Source organism: Etheostoma spectabile, chromosome 8 (genome assembly GCF_008692095.1).
Source record: "Etheostoma spectabile isolate EspeVRDwgs_2016 chromosome 8, UIUC_Espe_1.0, whole genome shotgun sequence".
Classification (NCBI taxonomy): Eukaryota; Metazoa; Chordata; class Actinopteri; order Perciformes; family Percidae; genus Etheostoma; species Etheostoma spectabile.
Genome location: NC_045740.1, coordinates 2,505,366 through 2,525,448, shown reverse-complemented (window position 1 = coordinate 2,525,448; position 20,083 = coordinate 2,505,366). Strand labels below are relative to the sequence as shown.

At 40.1% G+C, this 20,083-nt stretch overlaps 1 protein-coding gene across 3 annotated transcripts in view; it reads left to right on the top strand.

Moving 5' to 3' along the window:
* tead4 (TEA domain transcription factor 4) overlaps positions 1–20,083 on the top strand; it is a 45,168-nt gene that overhangs the window by 1,237 nt on the left and 23,848 nt on the right. For 2 of the 3 annotated variants that reach the window (XM_032523958.1, XM_032523957.1), the window contains exon 2: positions 8,775–9,092. In XM_032523958.1, coding sequence (XP_032379849.1) covers positions 9,086–9,092 — 7 coding nt within the window. In that variant the 5' untranslated portion in view covers positions 8,775–9,085. The remainder of the gene's footprint in view (positions 1–8,774; positions 9,093–20,083) is intronic. The other variant, XM_032523960.1, reaches the window with a different exon arrangement.

The following is a 20,083-nucleotide window of genomic DNA, read 5'->3' as shown; positions in this document are numbered from 1 at the left end:
TGAATAAATATCAATTTAAAATAAAATACTCAAGTAAAATGTGCAGTAGTGTAAGTCATAAGTAATTGTCCTGAGTATTCATTTTATGCCAAACTAATCCACAACATTTCAGAGGGAAATAATTGTACTTTTTACTCCACTACATTTGACAGCCATACAAGTTACTTTGCAGTGTAGTTAAAATGAGGTCCACCTCAGCCAACTACATTATCAAGATTCTGCTTACACTGTTATGCATCATCAACAATAATCAATTATTAGATAAGACATAGTAATACAACACTGACTTGGGTCATTCTGCTCCCTAATGAGTACTTTTACTTACTTTTTTACTTTTAGTGAGATTCAGAATGCAGGACTTGTAGCGGAGTATGTCTACATAGTGTTGCTGCTACTTTTACTAGAGTAAAATATCTGAACACTTCTTCTTCCACCACTGGAATTGAGACATAAGTGGTGCTATGGGGACTGTAATTCCTACTGGTGTCTTCAAAAGCCGGATTAGAAAATTCAAAACCCCATAAGTGCAAGAACAATGATTAAGTGTTGCTACTGTATTGCCCGGTGATTGTTAGTAAAGGTTTTTGGCTATGATTTATCCAAATCTTTTATTGCTTTAAAATGAGCAACATTTCAGAAGTATTTCATAACTTCCAGAGTGATGTGGTTAACTTGATAATCTTGTTTTGTGAAACAGCCCAAAGACAGCTCAGATATATGAACAAAGAAACACAAAGTAACTCATAGAGAGACTGCTAGAGATTATTGTCATTTTAATTCATGTGCCGATATTTTCTGAATAACTGGTTGAACAGTAACAGTTTGGTCTGTAAAATGTCAGAAAATGGTGAAGAAACACAAGTCACAAGTTTGACAAGACATGATTTTTTGGGGCATTTTTGCTATGAAAAATGACTTACTAGATTAATCGAAAATCAGTATAGTTTTAGATCTTTAGCTATGATACACAACTTTACCAAATGTGCTTCCCTAAACAAAGAAAACTATTCAAAATTCCATCTAGTGCATTGTGTAAGTAATGTCTGCCTGTGTGGGACAGACTTGTACTGCTCTGTACAACTGTGAGTGAATATTTTTGGTCAGTGTTTCGAGGTGACTAATGCAGGGCTTGCCGGGTTGTGTGTGTGTGTGTGCGTGCATCCGTGTGTGTGTTATGGTGTCCCACAGGGCAGCTGAGCAGAGTGTGTTTTCCAGAGGGGCAACAGGTGGATTGGAGCATAGTGACAGTGTGATGGGGGGGGGGGGGAAATAAACAACACACCTGTCAAAGCCTCCTCTGAAGTGTCTGACAGCCAGAGGAGTCTGGGTTTTTTCCAGGCCTTGGCCCTTTTGTTTTCAAGGCTCTGGGTTCACTATTGTCTCAGACAGATGAGTTATATTGTAATATGAACTCAAAGGTTGTATTATTTGCACTGCAGTAGCATTTGTGTGTGTGGGTGGATGTTACTGGGCCTAAAGGTGGATGTGTTTGTGTGGGTGAATGAGTGGAACGAGTAAAAAAAGAGGTAAAAAACAAACAAAAATAGTATGATGAACAGGTGTGTGTGAGCAAGTGGGGACACTTCTGTGTTTTAACCTTGTTTGTGTGTGCAGCGTTGCCCTGAGACAGGTCCTCTCCACAGCGGAGGAGTTTTTTTTTAAATCTGCTGTGCTCATCCCACATAGCGATCATTCCTCCTCCGCTCACACGAGAGAAACGAATAATGCCTCAGATATGAGCCTTGTAGAACAAAGACTTTCTGCACCCACAGCTGTGTGTGTGTGTGTGACTGTGTTGCCCATTGATTGCAGCCAGTCTGATGGATCTTTCTGTTGGATTATCTGGGGCTGATCTGATAGACCCTCTGTCCTCTTTGGCTCCAATTCTTTTGTCAACGACATCAAGAGAAGACAGAGGGTCAAGACTTGCATGGTCCATTAGATAAGGAGTTGAAACTGTGGAATGTGGGAAATATACAAATTGTAATCTTCATTTTTTATTTTTCATCCCCATCTTTCCATTTAAACCTGCCATAGTTGATTTTTTTTGGTAGCTTAGGGGCAGCTGAAACGTCCTGTATACACAACATTGCCATATCAACTTTATAAGAATAATATGTCAAATTTGTTAGCACCTAACAAGGAAATTTCCCCGCCGTGGGATGAATAAAGTATAATCTAATATAATCTAATATAATATAATCTATTCTATTTACACATCCAGCAGGTTTGAAGTTGTTTCTGCCCACCTGGCGAATGTGAGTCCAATATTCACTCTCATTCCCGCTCTGTTTTGGTTGCTCCCAACTCCTGAAAGAAATATCTGGCTCTGCAACCGCAGAATGTTCCACTATGTTCACCAGTTAGACTAGACCTTCAACTAACAATTAATTTCATTTTTGATTGATATTGTCAATTATTTTCTCAATTAATTGTTCGTTTAGTATGTAAAATGTCACAAAAATAGTGAGAGCCCAAGGTTCACATCTTCTAATTTCTTGTTTTGTTTGATATTTGACAGGCTGAAAACCGAAATCTTTTAACATTTTTGCTTGAAAAAATGACAATGTATCCCCAGTATCAGCTACTCAATTTTGACAATTTGCTTCTTTTATTTTTCCATATTTCTATCTATATTTTTTATAAATACAAATTGAGTTGTTTTTTTAAGATTATTTTTGTGTCTTTATTTCTATAGGACAGAGTATAGACTTGAAAGGGAATAGAGCCCTTCTCTATCCCCTACAACATGGAACAAATGGCCGCAAGTCAGAGTCAAACCCGCGGCCGCTGCTTTAAGGAGTAAACTTCTATATATCGCTATATCAGCTGTGCTAACCAGGCGCCCGTATCTTCGGTTTTTAGACTGTTGGTCGGACAAAACAAGCAATTTGCACTCTTCCCCATGTGCTCAGGAAAGTGTGATGGCATCATTTCCTTTATTAACATTTTACAGAGTAACTAATTATAAAATTGATAAAATAATTGGCAGATTAGATGATAAGTCATGCTGTGGTGTTTGTGTATTTGTTATATCAGTGTGTGTTTGAAGGAGGTGTTTGCTCTCTGCATGTACATTTGATCATGAATCTGTAACATTTACTGTGTGTGTGTGCGCGTGTGTGTGTGTGTGTGTGTGTGTGTGTGTGTGTGTGTGTGTGTGTGTGTGTGTGTACACGTGTGCAGATCTTGGACTCCCACTGGTGCTGCCCAGTGGGACTCGGTGCAAGAGAACATGTGCTCTCAGCAAAAACCCAACAAAACAAACCCGTTTGTCTCCACCGCCTCTCACGGCGACTTTCCATGGCATAGCCTGATCCTCAGAGTGTTTCCTGCCTTTACATTCCCGGCCTGATTAGTGGAGATTGTGACCAGTTGAGTACACACACATGCTCACACACTTCCTACACTCACACAAACGCACACCCAGACATAGGCTACATACAGTGTATGAGTGGGAGCACTTTACTGTAGTTTTTTGTAAAAACCTACACAAATAATTGTTCACCCTTTAATTCTTTTCATAGCTTTCTTAAATAATGACCTGCACTACCATACACTCTGTCCTTTGCTCTTCTTTTGATTGATTGCTGATAATGATTAAATACCAACAAGACAAAGAGTTTACAGCCATGCTAGCAGCTCTGGGAGGTTAGCCTTTAAGCCATACACTGTTAAGACACTGTTATATTTTGAGCTAAATGCTAAAGTTAAATTGTTAACATTATCCCAGTAGTAGTGCTTACATGCTGTTTAGCAGGTATAATATCCTTCATGGTTGTTTAACCCAAAGTACAGCTGAGGCTGATGGGAATGTTCTTAGCTTCGCAGGCATTTGCTGCTTATAAAGCAATGTCTTAGACAGAGTGAAAAGTTGACCTACTGATGCTGCTATGAAAGGTCCATATGGGGATCACCTAAGTTGTTGAGACACTTCATTTAAAACCTCAAATATCAACCTGCTCAAGACAACACATTGTTGTGTGTGTGTGTGTGTGTGCGCGCAAAGGGCTGGGGGGCAGTTGAGGGGATTATGTGGCCCCCTGACCGCAGCACCAGCTGGGGGATTATCCCGTTGAGCGGATCCAGGGACGAGGGGCCTTACTGGGAGTGGATGAGGAGAGGGAGAGGGGGGTGGGGGGCAAAAGGGGAGTGGGTGGAGGGGCGTCGTTTTAAGGCTTGGCTTAGGTTAATTAACCTCCAGGACACTTTGACGGAGACACCGAGCAGCACACTAATGGTTTACATCCACAAAACTCACAGTGACCTACAGTGGCTCTGAGCTGGAGTTGCAGTTAGTTTTATATTACATTTGTTTTACAAGAACAATAGAAATGTCAAATTTGAGTCATGTTTTATGATTTATAAAAAAAAAAAAATGTTTTGCTTTTCAATGAAGAATAACCACTCTTTCGAGTAGCGGCTCGTGATCAAGATTAGGACTTATCGTATTGTGCAACAGGAAGCTTAACTCATTTGAGTTTTTGTAATTTCATTCAGAAAAGTTGTATTTAGACTAGCTCTGCTTTTATTAAAGGTAAAAATGATGAAATTCACATGAGGAAAAATGTTCGATTATGTCTTTATTTAATTTGGTCCATTCTTTTTTTTAATTTGTGCATATAAAAGAAAAAGAAATATACAATAACAAAATAAAACAGTTAAGATTTAAGTTGTGTTTTGGTTCTCTAATGGTCTTTTTATTCAGTCAGTGATTTTGATGTTTTTTAATGGCTGATGTCTGGGTTTCAACTAAACTAGTAAATATATACAGTAACATTACAGGTGGAGTAATGGCTCTTTGTTTTGGACGAGTCTTAATCTCTGAGCAGACATTTTGCCATGCTGAATCATAATTTTTTCAAACATAAACTGTAAAAGCATTCTGTTACTAAAAGCTTCACAGCCTCACAAGAGAAGACCTGTTAACTAGTTGATAATGAACAATGTCACACTCACTTCAGTGTCAGTTCAGATTATCTTGTGGGGTCACACTGAGTTCAAAGGTTAGATTTATTTTCATATTGTGCACCAGTTAATAGAGAATATGTCTAAGGCTGCAAGTAATGATTCTTTTCATTGTCAATGAATCTGTTAATCATTGTTTTGATTGATTAATTAGTCTTGTAGTCTATAAAATGATGAAGAATAATGAAAAATGTCCATCACATTTTGGTGAAGTTTTTAAATGTACTGTATAGTCCAACTAATGACCAAAACTCAAAATTCTAAATGAAAAACCTTTCATTAACGTTATGGTCGTCTTTTTCGATCCTTTTGTGGCTTTCCCCCTGTGATTTTGTCACTTTTTCAACGTTTGTCTTTTGAAATTTGTGGGTTTTCCCCCAAATTGTTAAAGATTTGTTTTTGTTTTTTTACATTTGTCACTTTTTTTTTTTTTTTTTTTACATTTTTGTCACTTCATTTGACATGTGTTCACATTTAAGTCACTTTTATTGACATTATTCTCTCTTTTTTTTTCTTACACTTTTTTAAAGTTCTTTTACCAATAGTTTTTTCTCCAAATGCTATAAAATTGACAAAAAAAACACAAATTCTATGAAAGGAGTGAACTGATTATTTATTTAACTTGTGAGGAGCATTTTTGGGAACCATCCACGATACTTTTTTGAAAAATTTGTTTGAAAGAAACCCAAATTTCTGATTTAGAAACTTTTTGGAAAGGGGTCAAATTTGACCTGAAGACAACAGGAGGGTTAAAGGCCACGACTAAAAGATATCAGTTCAATCAGTCGAACGTTATATCTTTAAAATGCTTGTTTTGTTCAATCAACAGTCTAAATCATTAACTTACATTTATGTAAAACAGAAAGCAGCAAATCCTCTCATTTTAGAGACGTTAAACTATTTTTTGTTTTGTTTTGTTTGTTTATTTGTTCACTGTTTAAAAATCACATGCTGTCCAGTAATCGCTATCTACAAACACTTAGATGTGATTTGAAGTCTGCATGAACACGTATGTGTATTACTAGTAATGCCACTTTGTTATGGCTTGGGAAAAAGTATTTGCATTTTTTTCCGTTTGATACCCTTATTATTACAGGAATACAATGTGACAGGAATACATTTCTGCAGGAAAACACTTTGAATTGAATTGTATCAGCAGGAAATATAAGCTAGGGATGACTTCAATCCAAAAATACTTCTACTTAATACTTGTAACTATAGTTACAAGTATTAAGTAGAAGTATTTTATACGTTACATTATATTGTTATTGTCAAAAACAATCATACCGAGGTTTGTCTATGGAGACTGTGGTAAATGTAGCATTGAGTTTGTCCAGTCTGTTTCTGACTGTTGATTAGTGTGTTGGTGTTTTGTTTGTTTTGGCATCAGTTTAGTGTGTGTGTGTGTGTGTGTGTGTGTGTGTGTGTTGCGGGGAATGGCTGACTGGCCGGACGCTTTGCAGGAAGTGTTGTGGAACATCAGGGGGCTCAGAGGAAGAGCGAGGGGGGAACCAGACTTGGCTGGAGAGTCTTACTCACTCCGTGCAACACACTGACTAACTCACCAAGTTGCTACGGCCCTTTCTCAACCGTAGCCTCACAATCATAGACCCTTGTACTGCTTCCACACAAAACACGCACATCCCATGTTTGGAATTATAACTGACGTACTGGACGTTGCTTTTCATTTTGTTGCCCTAAATGGATATGGAAGTGTCTGAGTTTCACAGTGGCCGGGAAATTAAAAAAAACAACACAAAACTCTGTTTGTATTGACTCATGAGTTTGAGTTCTTTCTTTACAGTGTCCTACCATCCGTGCCCTTTTCCATTTTTTTTCTCTCTGCGTGTCCGCCGAGAGGAAGAGGTGGAGACGAGACAACATCTGTCTCATACTCTCGCCCCAAATGTATAGCAATGTGTGCACATCCTAAACAAATAGGTGTGTAGAGAAAACAGGATATGAATCTGCTGGTAGACATTTTGCAAGTCAAACATCCCCATGCTGTCACTCGCCTGTGGATCTCACTGCTGTTTTTTTTCTGCCATTAAGAGCCTATGCATTTTAACTAGTCAGCTGGTTATGATATACTCCCACACTCTAAACAATGCACAAACACATTGAGGAGAATCTCTAAGTTTAAAAATATAGTCCAACTGCAGTACCGATGAAGAAATGGGCAACCTAAAAAGCCTCCTGGCCTCAATATCCTGGCATGATCCTCCGTGGCATGCGTGTCTAAGTGTGTCTGAGGACGGTGATCCTGCTTTAATGTGTCTCCACATTTGTTGACTTTAGGCCCCTCCTGCACCCTCCTCCTCCGGCTTATGCCTCAACACTTTATTTGTTTTCACTAACCTTATTAATGATCTGAGGTTATTTTTCCAAATCAGGATTAGCAGTTGTGGGGCTGATGTGAGCATGCACTGTTTCATATGAGTGCTTAGGTTGTTACCCGTTGTCACCTGCTCTCAGTGACGTTTATTTCAGTACTTTTAGCATGAAAACCTTGTTAGTCAGATTTTGGTGGCTTTAATGTAAAGGGTTGCATGGTCTGCAAATTTTACACCCCTTGAGTTTACCCTGTCAAACACCAGTGGGAAAAAATCAAAGTATAGTGCACTGTCACAGGGCTGTGCAATTAATCAAACTTTTTTTTTTTTTTTTTATCACACAAAATGAAATAATCGAGAAAAAAAATGCAGGGCTGGCCGGGTTGTGTGTGTGTGTGTGTGTGCGTGCATCCGTGTGCTTGTGTTATGGTGTCCCACAGGGCAGCTGAGCAGATGTGTTTCCAGAGGGCAACAGGTGGATTGGAGCATAGTGACCGTGTGATGGGGGGGGGGGGAAATAAACAACACACCTGTCAAAGCCTCCTCTGAAGTGTCTGACAGCCAGAGGAGTCTGGGTGTGAATGAAATAATCGAGAACAACAATTAGTTTAGTTAGGTTTTGCAAGTAAACTTTATTTTGTCTTGAGTTCTGAATGTAAAAGGTTCAAACTGTAAGGGTAATTTCACAGTTCAAAGTGTTTTTACTTTTGAGTAGTTTCACTGTTTTTTTTAGTTCAGTAATTGCAAAATCTTTCCAAAAGTCAATGAGTAATTGTGTAAAATAATCGTGATTTCTATATTGAAATTTAGAAACCCCAGATTAACCGTGATTTGACCAAAAATAAAAATGATTAGGATTTTTCCCATAATCATGCAGCCCTAGGTTGAAAAGCTATTTTCTTCATTGCTGAATATTTACACATGTTGTGAGTGAATTAATAGGGTTCTGTGAAATCTTTATCTAAAGCATCCAATAAATTTAATCAACAACAATTAAATGCTTTAAGTGGATTATCCAGCTTCTTTAATGTGAGCATTTTCTGTTTTTTTTCTGGTGTACTTTATATATATAATTAATTAAATGTCTTTGGGTTTTGGACTGTTGGATACAAAAAAAAGGCAATTTGAAGACATCATCTTGGGTTTCAGGAAATTTCCTGATATTTTATAGCTTAACCAATTCATTGAATGATCGAAACAATTTTAAGAGATTATATAAATGACAGTTACAGTAGTTTCAGTCCTATTAACTCATTTTGAATGCTTGTTTTTTTTCTTCTTTTTTTTCTTCAACCTGTTATTTCTGTTTTATGAAAGTGTTTTACGTTTCATTACTGTGTTTCAACACAATACTTTTTTTTAGGAAGAATCTATGAAATCCTTGCAAAAACGTTCCCTAGACATCTGTTTTTGAGAAACTTTCTTCTTACAGAGCACCATGTCCATTTCGTCATGCTATTCTTGCTTTCGCAGGACTGCCCTGCCACATCCAGACCATCATCATCACGTCTGTGGATCTCCCTTTCTCCATCATCTCTCCCAACCCACACCCTCCACCCCCTGCTCCGTGGTCCCCTTTCCGTGGTCCCACCACGTCTGCGGAGTGGGTGCCGGCTCCCTCCCCCAGGGGTGGGAGTGAGGAGCTGGGGGACACACTTGACAAACCCCTGGAGAATGATGCAGAGGGTGTGTGGAGCCCCGACATCGAGCAGAGCTTCCAGGAGGCCCTGGCTATCTACCCACCCTGTGGCCGCCGGAAGATCATCCTCTCTGATGAGGGCAAGATGTACGGTACGCCCACCTCTATCGTCATACTATCGTGTACCTTTTCATTTTTGAATGCCATGATAAACACAATACCTGAATGGGACAGCAACATGCTAAACATTCAACTAAGAATTTACAAATGATTGTAATTGTGTTACAAGTGTAACATACTGGTGTCTTTTTGTTTTTAAATGGTATAAAGCATAAAATGCATTTATTTACTACACTAACTCTGATAAGTTTTAAAAGGACATTCAATTTGGTGGGGGGCGCATTAGGACTCAAAACGCATTTCAGGACTTAAACTTTACTTGGGAGGTGTTGGTCTCAACTTTGGATTTAACTCAGGACATCATAGTTAAAACTTGAGACTTATTTGGGACTTACAAAACTGAGACAGTATATGGAATGATGAGATCTTGTATAACTTGTGTAGATTAGTCCGAGTAATTGTTTTTTAACGCACTAAAGACATAGTAACACCGTCATTTAAAACTTGCAAAATCTTGAGGAGAATTCACGCAGATCAGAAGACCTGGTCAAGGAGGCAAAATTAATTCTAAAATTCATCTCACATACATTTGTAATTTGTCTCACATACTCTCTCCTACACACTGACCCGTTAACCACCACTCCTGTGTGTTCATGTTCCACATAACTCCTGTTTCCTGCAGCTGTCAGCTCCACTTGGTCCCATAGTGTACAGTATGATGGCATGATGTGTCAGAAACAGGCGCACACCATCTAATCACTCATTCTTCCATACACACATACAATGTGCCTTTCATGCCGACTTCAGTTTGTTAGTCTTATATTACAATCCATGATATATAGCTGAGAGCGACAACAATACCCTGACACATTCAGAAAGATTTCTTCACCTTAAAAAGTACAGCTGCATTTCTATCCAATCCTTCAAGATCCATAGCAATCACAAAACAATAAAAAGTAAAGCATTAAAGTGGGATTTGTCAGCCTCATTTACACAGTGAGTTATTTGGGCTAGACCATTCCTATTTCATTTCTGGCGGTGATAGTGGAGAGTGCTTTACAGTGTTCCAGCTATTAAAATATGCTCCAAATCACTCACCCCAAGCGGGTTCCGAAGAACGGGGATAATTCTCACTTCTAACCCAGAGAACAGTGCCTGTGATTAAATGACTGTTATGGTAATGTGATGGTAGTGTGAAAAATCCAAGCAAAATATCTGATGGATTACTTGAGGCAACAACACCCAAACTATAGCTTGATATCACACTGTTCATACTATTTGGCCACAGATCATTCATTCGTTGTAGGCGCCCTCCTGAGATTTCTTTTTCCTTTCATCAAATCCCAAATCAATGATTTTAGGTTTTGAGCAGCAACATAACTTTACTGCAGGTCTTTCCCTATTGAATCTTTGGGTAATGTCATTGTCACACCTGTGTTGTGAAGGTGAGGTGTCATTCCTCTAAGACATATTGTTGAAAGATGTTTAGTGACAGATGGCTTGGCCATAGTGTGTCCTGCCTGACTGTTTGATAGTAGATCTGCTTGGTGGAAAACCGGCGGACAGAGGTAGTGGTGCTATCAGACAGCCTCTGTCATCGCCTTGTTGTGTCACTGTGCCAGACAGCTTCTTTAACTGTTGGCTTTGCCTAGCCTAGCTTAGCCACCTATTGAGGTCATGGCCATCCTCTGATCAACATGTAAAACCTTATAAAGCCTGAAATAATAGTTGGAGGGGGAGTAGAAAGGGGCAGGTGGCTCATTCTGTGTCACGGGGATGGGGGGATGGACGGGTAAAGGTGGTGATGGTGGGGTTTTTGGCAAGGCAGGCACTGAGGTGCCTCTTCCTCCCTGTGGGGGTCAGGAGCAGGTGATGCGTGCCAGGGAGTGTGTAGGCCCCCCAGGAATGGTATGTGCTTTCAGGAGCCCGTGGGTTCAAGGCAGCTCGGCTGTAACCCAAAACCAGAATAGTCGTTCACCCTTTGAGCGCCTGGCTGGGTAAGAGGACGGGTGTACAAATAAAAACCAAGGTGGGCAGTGGTGTCTTGCATGGCCTCAGGGCCCAGCAGAATGCTCACACTTGTCCCTGCTCGGTGTGTGTGCGTGTGTGCGTGTGTGTGTGTGTGCGTGCGTGCGTGTGTGTGTGTGTGCGTGCGTACCTCCTTTACTCCCTGATTTTTCTGTGATTTACCTCCCTGTTTCTCTTGTCCTTTGTCGTCAACCTCTTCCCATCTTGTCTGTTTGTCTGTTGGTCCATCTGCCTTTCAGTTAACCTCCAGCTGCTCTGAGTTCAACCTTGCGGGCATATCCAGATTTATGACTTGAGAAATGAGGCAATACTGAGCCCGTGCGTGGCCCACTGTGCCCCCATTGGCCCTAAACAGCCTGACCAACCCTTCTCTTGCAGCCCCTGCAGCTCCCCTGTCCCCTTTCTCTCACCTTTTATCATCATCCCTGGGGTCACAAGTGGCCAACAACTCAAGTAATTCAAGCAACCACAATCAATGCAAAGCCAATTTGAAGGTCTTTAGTGTTGTTAATGTTGTTATAGCGCTGATGGGTGGTCCTAAATCAAGTAGCCAAATCAGATATCAGCTGGGATTGTCTTTAAATACATGAAATGGTGAAGCGATGGCTTGATGGGTTTAGAAATTTTATTTAATCTTGTTGCATGGGCTAAATATGGATACATAGACCAAACAAACTTCTCACAAAATAACTATGTCTGTGTGGCTATGTGTATGGGAGCGACATACTCAAATTATGAATTCCCCTCTAAGGAATGAATGCCATTCTTTGCTAAACAATATGATATTGAGTCTCCGAGCAGTGAAACAGAGGGAATGTGTGCTTCTATCCATTGTAAATTCCTCAATTGAATGGAATGTTTTAAGCCCATATTCCGCTTACATTCATCACATTTTCTTCCCGTAATGCTGTGCATGGCACTGGCCCTTGTGCCCGTTGTTCAACAGACCTATTAGCTCGCTTATTAGGGACAGTGTCACGGATACTGTGGTGGTTATGTGCTCCAGCGGTAATTTGACATGCATCTGCCAGGGAAAACATTTCCTGCCTTGTGTGTCTCTCAGCAAGAGACGTGCCCTGTGGTCTGACCAAAGATCTCATACTGCAATAAAGGAAAAACAGTCCCAAACTTGTAGTGCAGTGGAAACCAATGTACTGACGGCTCTCACTAGATGAAAGTGGAGCTTGAGATCTGATTATCTTCTCTCTTTATTTACTGCCATATAGCCATATTCATTTATGTGCATCTTTTGCAATTGTTATTGTTTCATTTTATGATGTCTATGAAGAAATCTTTGCAAATAAGTGTAGTTAGTGTAGCACATAAGGTCAACAATGTTTTCCTCAGTAGTGTCATATTTGTCTGTCAGTGCACATCAAATAATACCCACACAATGAATCATGCTCCCACTAAGCTTCACTTGTGCAACATGTCAACCCATTGTCGGATTTTGTCAGGCGATGCAAATATGTTTTTCGTCTCATTAAGAATGTTATGTAAAGGTCAGGGGAAAGCAACAGCGAGTCTTCACCCGGGCACAAACTTTGGCAGTAAAGTGAGAGATTCACCAGTGACCTTGACCTGTTGAGCTTTTAGAAGAAGCCTGTGTGGCGTGTGTTTTCAAGTGCTTTTCCTTTATGACCATGCCTCAGTTCTCTGCTTAAAGGAGAACTCCGGTCGATTTCAACACATAGCTCTGTTGTTTGGAAATTTGGAGTGTTGTCAGTAGAGAGAAAAATGAAAACAATCGATGCTGCCTACACCGTGTTATCCTCCTGCTACAGTTAGCACCCAGCAGGCTAAAACAGGGCAAGTTTTAAACGTGTTTCTAGCCTCTAAACATGTTCAAAATGTCATTTGAAGTGCCTGCACGTGCCCATGTGCAGTGATTCCTTTCGAGTGAACACAGTGAATCTGACTTCTGTAGATGTGACAGAAAGGCATAAAAGTTGTGTTAATCCACACCTATTTCTTGATTTCCGGTGAAGTCCACACTAGTCGATTGTCAAATTCATACAATCTAACATTTTAGATATTTAGATATATATTTAGATAGATATTTATTTTCCACAAAAAAATTATTTGCTGTGGTTATGTCCTTAGTAATGACTATGTAGAAACAGGCTGTAACCTGACTGTCTGTAGCAGGGCAAAAGTTCAAGATCCCACTGTTGCTTATTTACCTATGCACATGCGCGAGAGCTCTTTAACTCTTGATCTGCAGCTCTCCTGGCTCCACTGTGGTGTCAGATTTACTCTCTTCCCTCGAAAGGAATCACTGCATATGGATATGCCATTTTGAACACGTTTAGATGCTAAAAACACGTTTAAAACTTGCCCTGTTTAAGCCTGTTGGGTGCTAACTCTAGCAGGAGGATAACACGGTGTAGGCAGCACCAATTGTTTTCATTTTTCTCTCTACTGACAACACTCCAAATTTACAAACAGAACTACGTGTTGGAATCAACCAGAGTTCTCCTTTTAAGAAGTACACGTCTGCATTATGTTGAGCTAATTGATTGCTAAATGGATGTCAGTGATAGAAACAGAAGAAGTAAGTAAGTAACTTTATATATGTAGCACCTTTCACAGACAAGAGGGGTCACAAATTGCTTTACAGTAATACAAATAAACACAACAACACATAAAACCACTAAACCATATTGCTAGTAAAATGCTTGTCTAAAAAGACAAGTGTCTTCAGGTGTTTTTTAAAAGTTTTCACAGAATCCAAGGCTCTCAAGACTAAAGGGAAAGAGTTACAGAGCCTTGGAGCCACCACAGAAAAGGCACAATCACCTCTAGTTTAAAAATGTGCTCTGGGAACATGTAAAATGTCTTGGCCTGAAGAACTCAGAGAGTGACCAGGAGTGTGTGCATGCAATAGATGCTGGAAGTAAGAGGATACAATGTTCACTGATCATAAAATTGAATCAACATTTTTCTATAAAAAGGTTGACTAAAAACTGACCAATATAATCGTCATGAGTAAACTGTATTAGTTTTAGCTTTGTGTACCTTTATAAACTGACAACTGAATTAGCTTGCTATTTAAACCATGGTTCTTATTGCTGCACTGTTCCATCAAATGGAAATATTTTTTATTTAAAAAAAAGTCTTGTGCATCATTTTATGCACATGCTTTCCAGCAAATCTTGTTTTTTACTAGCATAGCAGACAAGTGGTTTGTGTGACACTGGTAGAGGACACCTGAGCCTTGCAAGAGGAGGAACCTGAACCTCTTACCATTTAATCCATGATGCTAACTTTCAACCTCTCACGGGATGTGATGCTCTCTCAAGTGTTTTTCGAGGAAACCCCCCTGCTGATAACGAACTCCCGGAATCTCTGCTCTCTGCTCCCTTCATCTCAGTCACTCTCTTTCTGTCTGTACCTCTCTTCTCTGTTCACAGGGTAACCAATAGGACATGGTGAAGAGTGACAGCCATGCAACAGAGCTGTCACTCTTACTTTCGGATTAGCAAGGTGAAAGGTAGAAGGATCCAAACGGGTCAGACATCTGTTGATCTGTCTATGCGATTAAAATACGTTGAGCCTCGCGCAAACTACCTCCGCAAAAATCTCTGTAATTGTAAAGACACGCTGGGGAGGGTGTGCTAATATAACAGCACATCTGTTAAATTTACTCCTCTGCTAGAAATACTATACTTTGTCAGAAATCAAGACAGACAGCAGCAACGCTATGTTTCCATCCACACGTTTTCATCCAAATTAAGTGATATCAAATGAAAAATGGCTTATGGAAACAGTAAAATGTGATGGAATTTCATGATGAGTGCAGGTCTCTCTCTCTCTCTCTTTCTTTCTTTCTTTCTTTCTTTCTTTCTTTCTTTCTTTCTTTCTTTCTTTCTTTCTTTCTTTCTTTCAATCTTTCTTTACCATAGTATCCATTCTAAACTCAACCCTGGGCCTGGCTGGTCGTAAATCTGCTTTTCCCCAATGGGACTGCAGTCATCACTGTCCTGGTCTGATCTCTCTCCCTCTCTCTCTCTCCCTAGATAAACAGATATGCTGAATTGTTTGCCTAGATATATTGCACATATTTGTATGTTCATCTGACCTGCTGTGCAGACAATAGCCAGGTAATTTATTGAAATTAATTAATAGGAAGTGTACCAACTGTCAGTGTGTACTGTTAGTACCAAATTACATTTAGATTAGATTAGATTTAAACTTTAAACAAATGACTAGGGGCGGCTGTGGCTCAGTGGTAGAGCTGGCCTGCAGTCCCATGTAAAAGTGTCCTTGGGCAAGACGCTGATCCCCAAGTTTCCCTCGATGCTGAGCCATTGGAGTGTAAATGTGTGTGAATGTTTATCTGATGAGCAGCCGGCACCTTGCTCGGCAGCCTCGGCCAAAGTGTGTGAATGTGTGTGAATGGTGGATGGTTCCTGTACGGTGTAAAAGCGCTTTGAGCAGTTGTTAAGACTAGAATAGCGCTATATAAAAACAGTTCATTTTTAAATTATCCAATTTCTGAGTTATACCATGTAGTGACTTACGTCTTAATGCTGGACTAGCAGGGCTGTTGCATCACTGTCTCTATAATGTTATGGTGCTTGAGTCGCTGCTGGTATTGAGGCTTGATAGAGGTCTTTTCAGCAATAGTGTCTGCATCCAGGCACTATCGCTGGGGAAGTAACACCCGGTCAAGACATTCCTGCAGCCTAAATGTGACCTTTGTTTTCCAGAGCAGACACAGTGGGGCATATGTGCTGTTGAGGAAGAATGTATGACTGGCAGAAGTGTCTTCAGAGAGGATCGTGGTTTGTATACAGTTAGACATACAGGCACAAATGTACACATGCACACACTATCAAATATAAGTCTTAAGAGTAATTATAACTTAAATTTGATAAGAGGTTCAACAGATTTTTGTTTAAATTGTATATACATTGTAACAAAAAAATTCCGCTGCACATATTCAAGATCAGGGTTGTTCTACAGAACTGGCTGTATCATTCAAAGTGTTAATTGATTTTGAGATTAATAATTATAGTTTAAAGGCCTAATTTGTTGAGTGGTGTGGAATAGGGTGACTGATCATTCCTGGGATATGGTTGTCCAAGGTTTATGTACATAGGGGGGTGTTGTTGTACTCACACAAAAACAGGACATCTCGAAGCAGCAGATGCAGGACCCGGTGCAGACAAGTCACTACATAGGAATGTTAGGAATGCAATGGACTGAGAGAGAGAGAGAGAGAGAGAGAGAGAGAGAGAGAGAGAGGGAGGGAAAGATCAGGCCAGCGATGACTGCAGTCCCATTGGGGAAAGGCAGCCAGCCAGGCCCAGGGGTTGAGTTTAGAAGGGATACTATAGTAAAGACTGCCGTCACTATCACCGTCCACCTCTAAGGAGGAGGAGAGGAAAGCCAGAAGGACAACTGATGAAACAGTGTTTGTAAGGTCTTTTTATGATCATCACAGCTCCAGGATTTATTGTTTTGATGTTTTTGATTGATTTAAGGGTAATGTATTTGTACTGAACCACAGGCCTACTGAGTTGTGACTGAAGTAAAAGCACATTCTTAACATACAAATGAAAAGTTGCATTAATAAGCAACAACATGAGCTCTTTTCTGTCTGCATGTAATCAAACATGCACACATTTTTGTTATCATATAGTCCAATACCCTTCTCTGCTGAGATCTGCAGAGACAATTATGTGTATCTTGACGGAAGTATATATTACTCGTTTGGGTGTGACCAGTGGCTAACGTTAACTGTCATTAGTTAAATATTTCTGTGTAACAGACCGGTTTGCAGACCTTGAAGGTTAACTACTTGTGCTACTGTTACAGCATGTTTAGATGTGCATTTATTTTCTTTGCTTTGAGAGTTTTTGTGCCAATTGCAAAGTACAAATTTAGCTTGTCTGCCATTTAAGGGGTTTCGTCAAGAGTTTACAGATTTTTCTGTAATAGTGGTCTATGAGAAAAATGCTTTTTGGGCAGTCCTGCCATTTCCACTAGGACAAATTGTAAGCCCGGCCGACCCTGGCATTCTAAGTTCTCAAAATACATCCATGGTTCTACTAGCAATAACAATGTTCCCTATAAACTCACAAATTATGATGACTTCTAAGTTGCACAACCCAGCAGTATCCCCTGAACTCTAGATCCCTCTGACTCTGTTGCTGCTGTTGTCAGCCACTTTTATGTCCTTAAAAAATGTTTCCAGAATCATATTTCACTCTGACAAGTCTGTGACTGCAGGCAGTGTGATAAACAACATCAAACTGTGGACCAGTGGTGATGGTATAATGTTCCTACTGACTTTTCTGCAGCCTTGGCTGGCCCAAGTTCCCTGTCAGTGCCACTTCCATTGGATATCATGATCTCATTGTTGTCCCCTCTCTGATCTCATGGGTGTGTTGGAGGGTATTTTTGATGGGGCCCTTCCCCAAGCACTCACACTAGGAGTGGCAGGGCATCTGATATGAGAACATGAAGCGAAGCCTCTTTGACAGCCCATTAATGAAGCTGTTTACATGCATCCAATAGATACCTAGCTAATTTTAAATGGAAATACTGTCCGGTTGATAAAGCAGTTTGTCCTTTGCTGTGTTGGTGGTAGAATACCTTTTTTTTATCATTATACCTGGGGAGAAAAACCTTTTAATTTTAGTGTAGAAAACTTAAAAGAATGACACTTATGTTAACATTTGCGCGGAAGAACTTTACAACTCATTTCAGTGTCTTTCCTGGTTGTCAAATACCATGGTTTTCAAGTTGATCAAGTTTGACCACTTGGGCCCAGGAAAAGCGAGTTTTAAAAGTGTGTGGCTACCAACGTAAAAAGATGGTCTTGTTTGTTGAAAAGTTTTTATTCATTTGTAGAGATGCTCACACATCTGTGACAGCTACTTTGAAAATACCTATTAGATACACAATGTACATCTCACTGTACACAATTTTTTTTAGCAGATAAATTGCTGGGAACTGGAAGAACTTGCGACTGTAACATGAGGAACTTGATCGAGGCAACTTAATGTCCATTTAAGGTACTTTAAAGTACTGTGAGGATTTCAACAAAGCTCTCTGTTCGTCTTTTCAAGAGTTTGATTGCGAGGAAATGTGGAACAGTTTCTTAATCCCTGGGGAATTAAAGAAATATGCATTTAGGGTCTCAAACAATCGGCCGCAAGTGCACCTCCCGATAAACACTAAACGGATGAGGAGTTACAGCCCTGAAAGGAAAATAAGATTGAGACGGCATGAATGCTGTGTGTGTCTGTGTGTATAAACTGGAGTAGACTGCATTTGAGAGATAGGTTTAGTCTACAAAAGCCTCACACAAAGGCAGTTCTACAGCTGGGTTGTGTGTATGTGTGTGTGTGTGTGTGTGTGTGTGTGTGTGTGTGTGTGTGGTGTGTGGGGTATGTATATGTGTAGGCTATATATATACAGTCCCTGACAAACGTCTTGTCGCTTGTGTACAAATTGACCTGAAGTGCCGCTGAAATAATTTCTATCAAGATTATTTACAAGAATGCTCATTTGAATCCCAACACTTTTTAATAATGTTCAGTGCAAAAAGACTGTACAAAGTATTCTAATATTCACAGCTTGGCAAAGCCATTGAGTCAATTTTTGCAGACATAATGGTTGTCGCCTTTTCATATGAGCTTCACCGTGACTAATAATTGATCAATTAGGTCTCAGTGTGTAATAAAAACACCCCAGTACACTAGACCTTCACATCACTGCAACTAACCTCTGCAAACATGCCTGAGATTCACCCTGAGACTAAAGTTTGATTATCAAGAGGCTGAAGACCAGATCCACTGCTGATGTGGCAGACACCTTCAATGTGTCTCAGCGTGAAGTACAGGGGATAAAAAACATTTAAGACACTGGAGATGTTTTTGACAAGCCCAGGTCAGGCAGACCCCGCAAGACAACTGCTCGAGAGGACCGTTTGTTGGCTCGAAAATCCAAGGCCAGCCCATTTTCCACTGCAGCAGAGCTCCACCAGACCTGGTCCCCTGAAGTCCCTGTGTCAACCAGAACGGTTTGTCGGATTCTGTCTCGAAATGGCCTCCATGGTCGAATCAGTTGCCCAAGCCAGCACTAAAACAAAACAATTGAAAAACCGTGTGGCATTGGCCAAGGCCCACAGCCTGCTAAAAGGATAGACGCTGGAGAAGTGAAGAAAGTGGATTTTTCAGATGATCTTCTGTTGAATTACACCACAGTTGCCGCAAATATTGCAGGAGACTTACTGGACCCGCATGAATCCAAGATTCACCCAGAAAACAGTGAATTTTGGTGGCGGAAAAATCATGGTCTGGGGTTACATCCATATGGGTGTGGCGAGAGATCTCCGGTGGGAAGGCAACATCAATAGTCCAAATACCAAGAATCTTAGCTACCTCTTATATTCCCACCATAAAAGAGGCCAAATTCTGCAGCAGGATGGTGCTCCACGCATACTTCCATCTCCACTTCAAATTTCCTCAAGCGAAGAAGATCAAGATGCTCCAGGATTGGCCGGCCCAGTCACCAGACATGAACATCATTGAGCATATTTGGGGTAGGATGAAGAGAGCATGGAAGCCAAACAAAAGAAGATTGATACTCTGGGAGGCTGCAAGACTGCTTTCCTAGCTATTCCTGATGACTTCATCAATACATCGTATGAATCCTTGCCAAACCGCATGGATGCAGTCCTTCAACTTATGAAGTCATACAGATATTAAATTTGAATCTCACAGCACCACTATTTAATTTGGCTGACATATTTTAGTATTTGTAGTAAATTTGTTCAATTTATGTATAGGCGACAAAACTTGCCAAAATTTGACCTTTCCGTCTTGTTTAAATAATAAATCTTTTTTTAGAGAAACTAATTTATTTCAGTGTACTGAACATCATTTGGGAGGGTTTTAGCTTTTCATATGAGCTATTTCTTACACCAATTGATTAATTAAAAGTCAGGTTAATAGCAGGTGTTTCTATAAAATAGATAAGC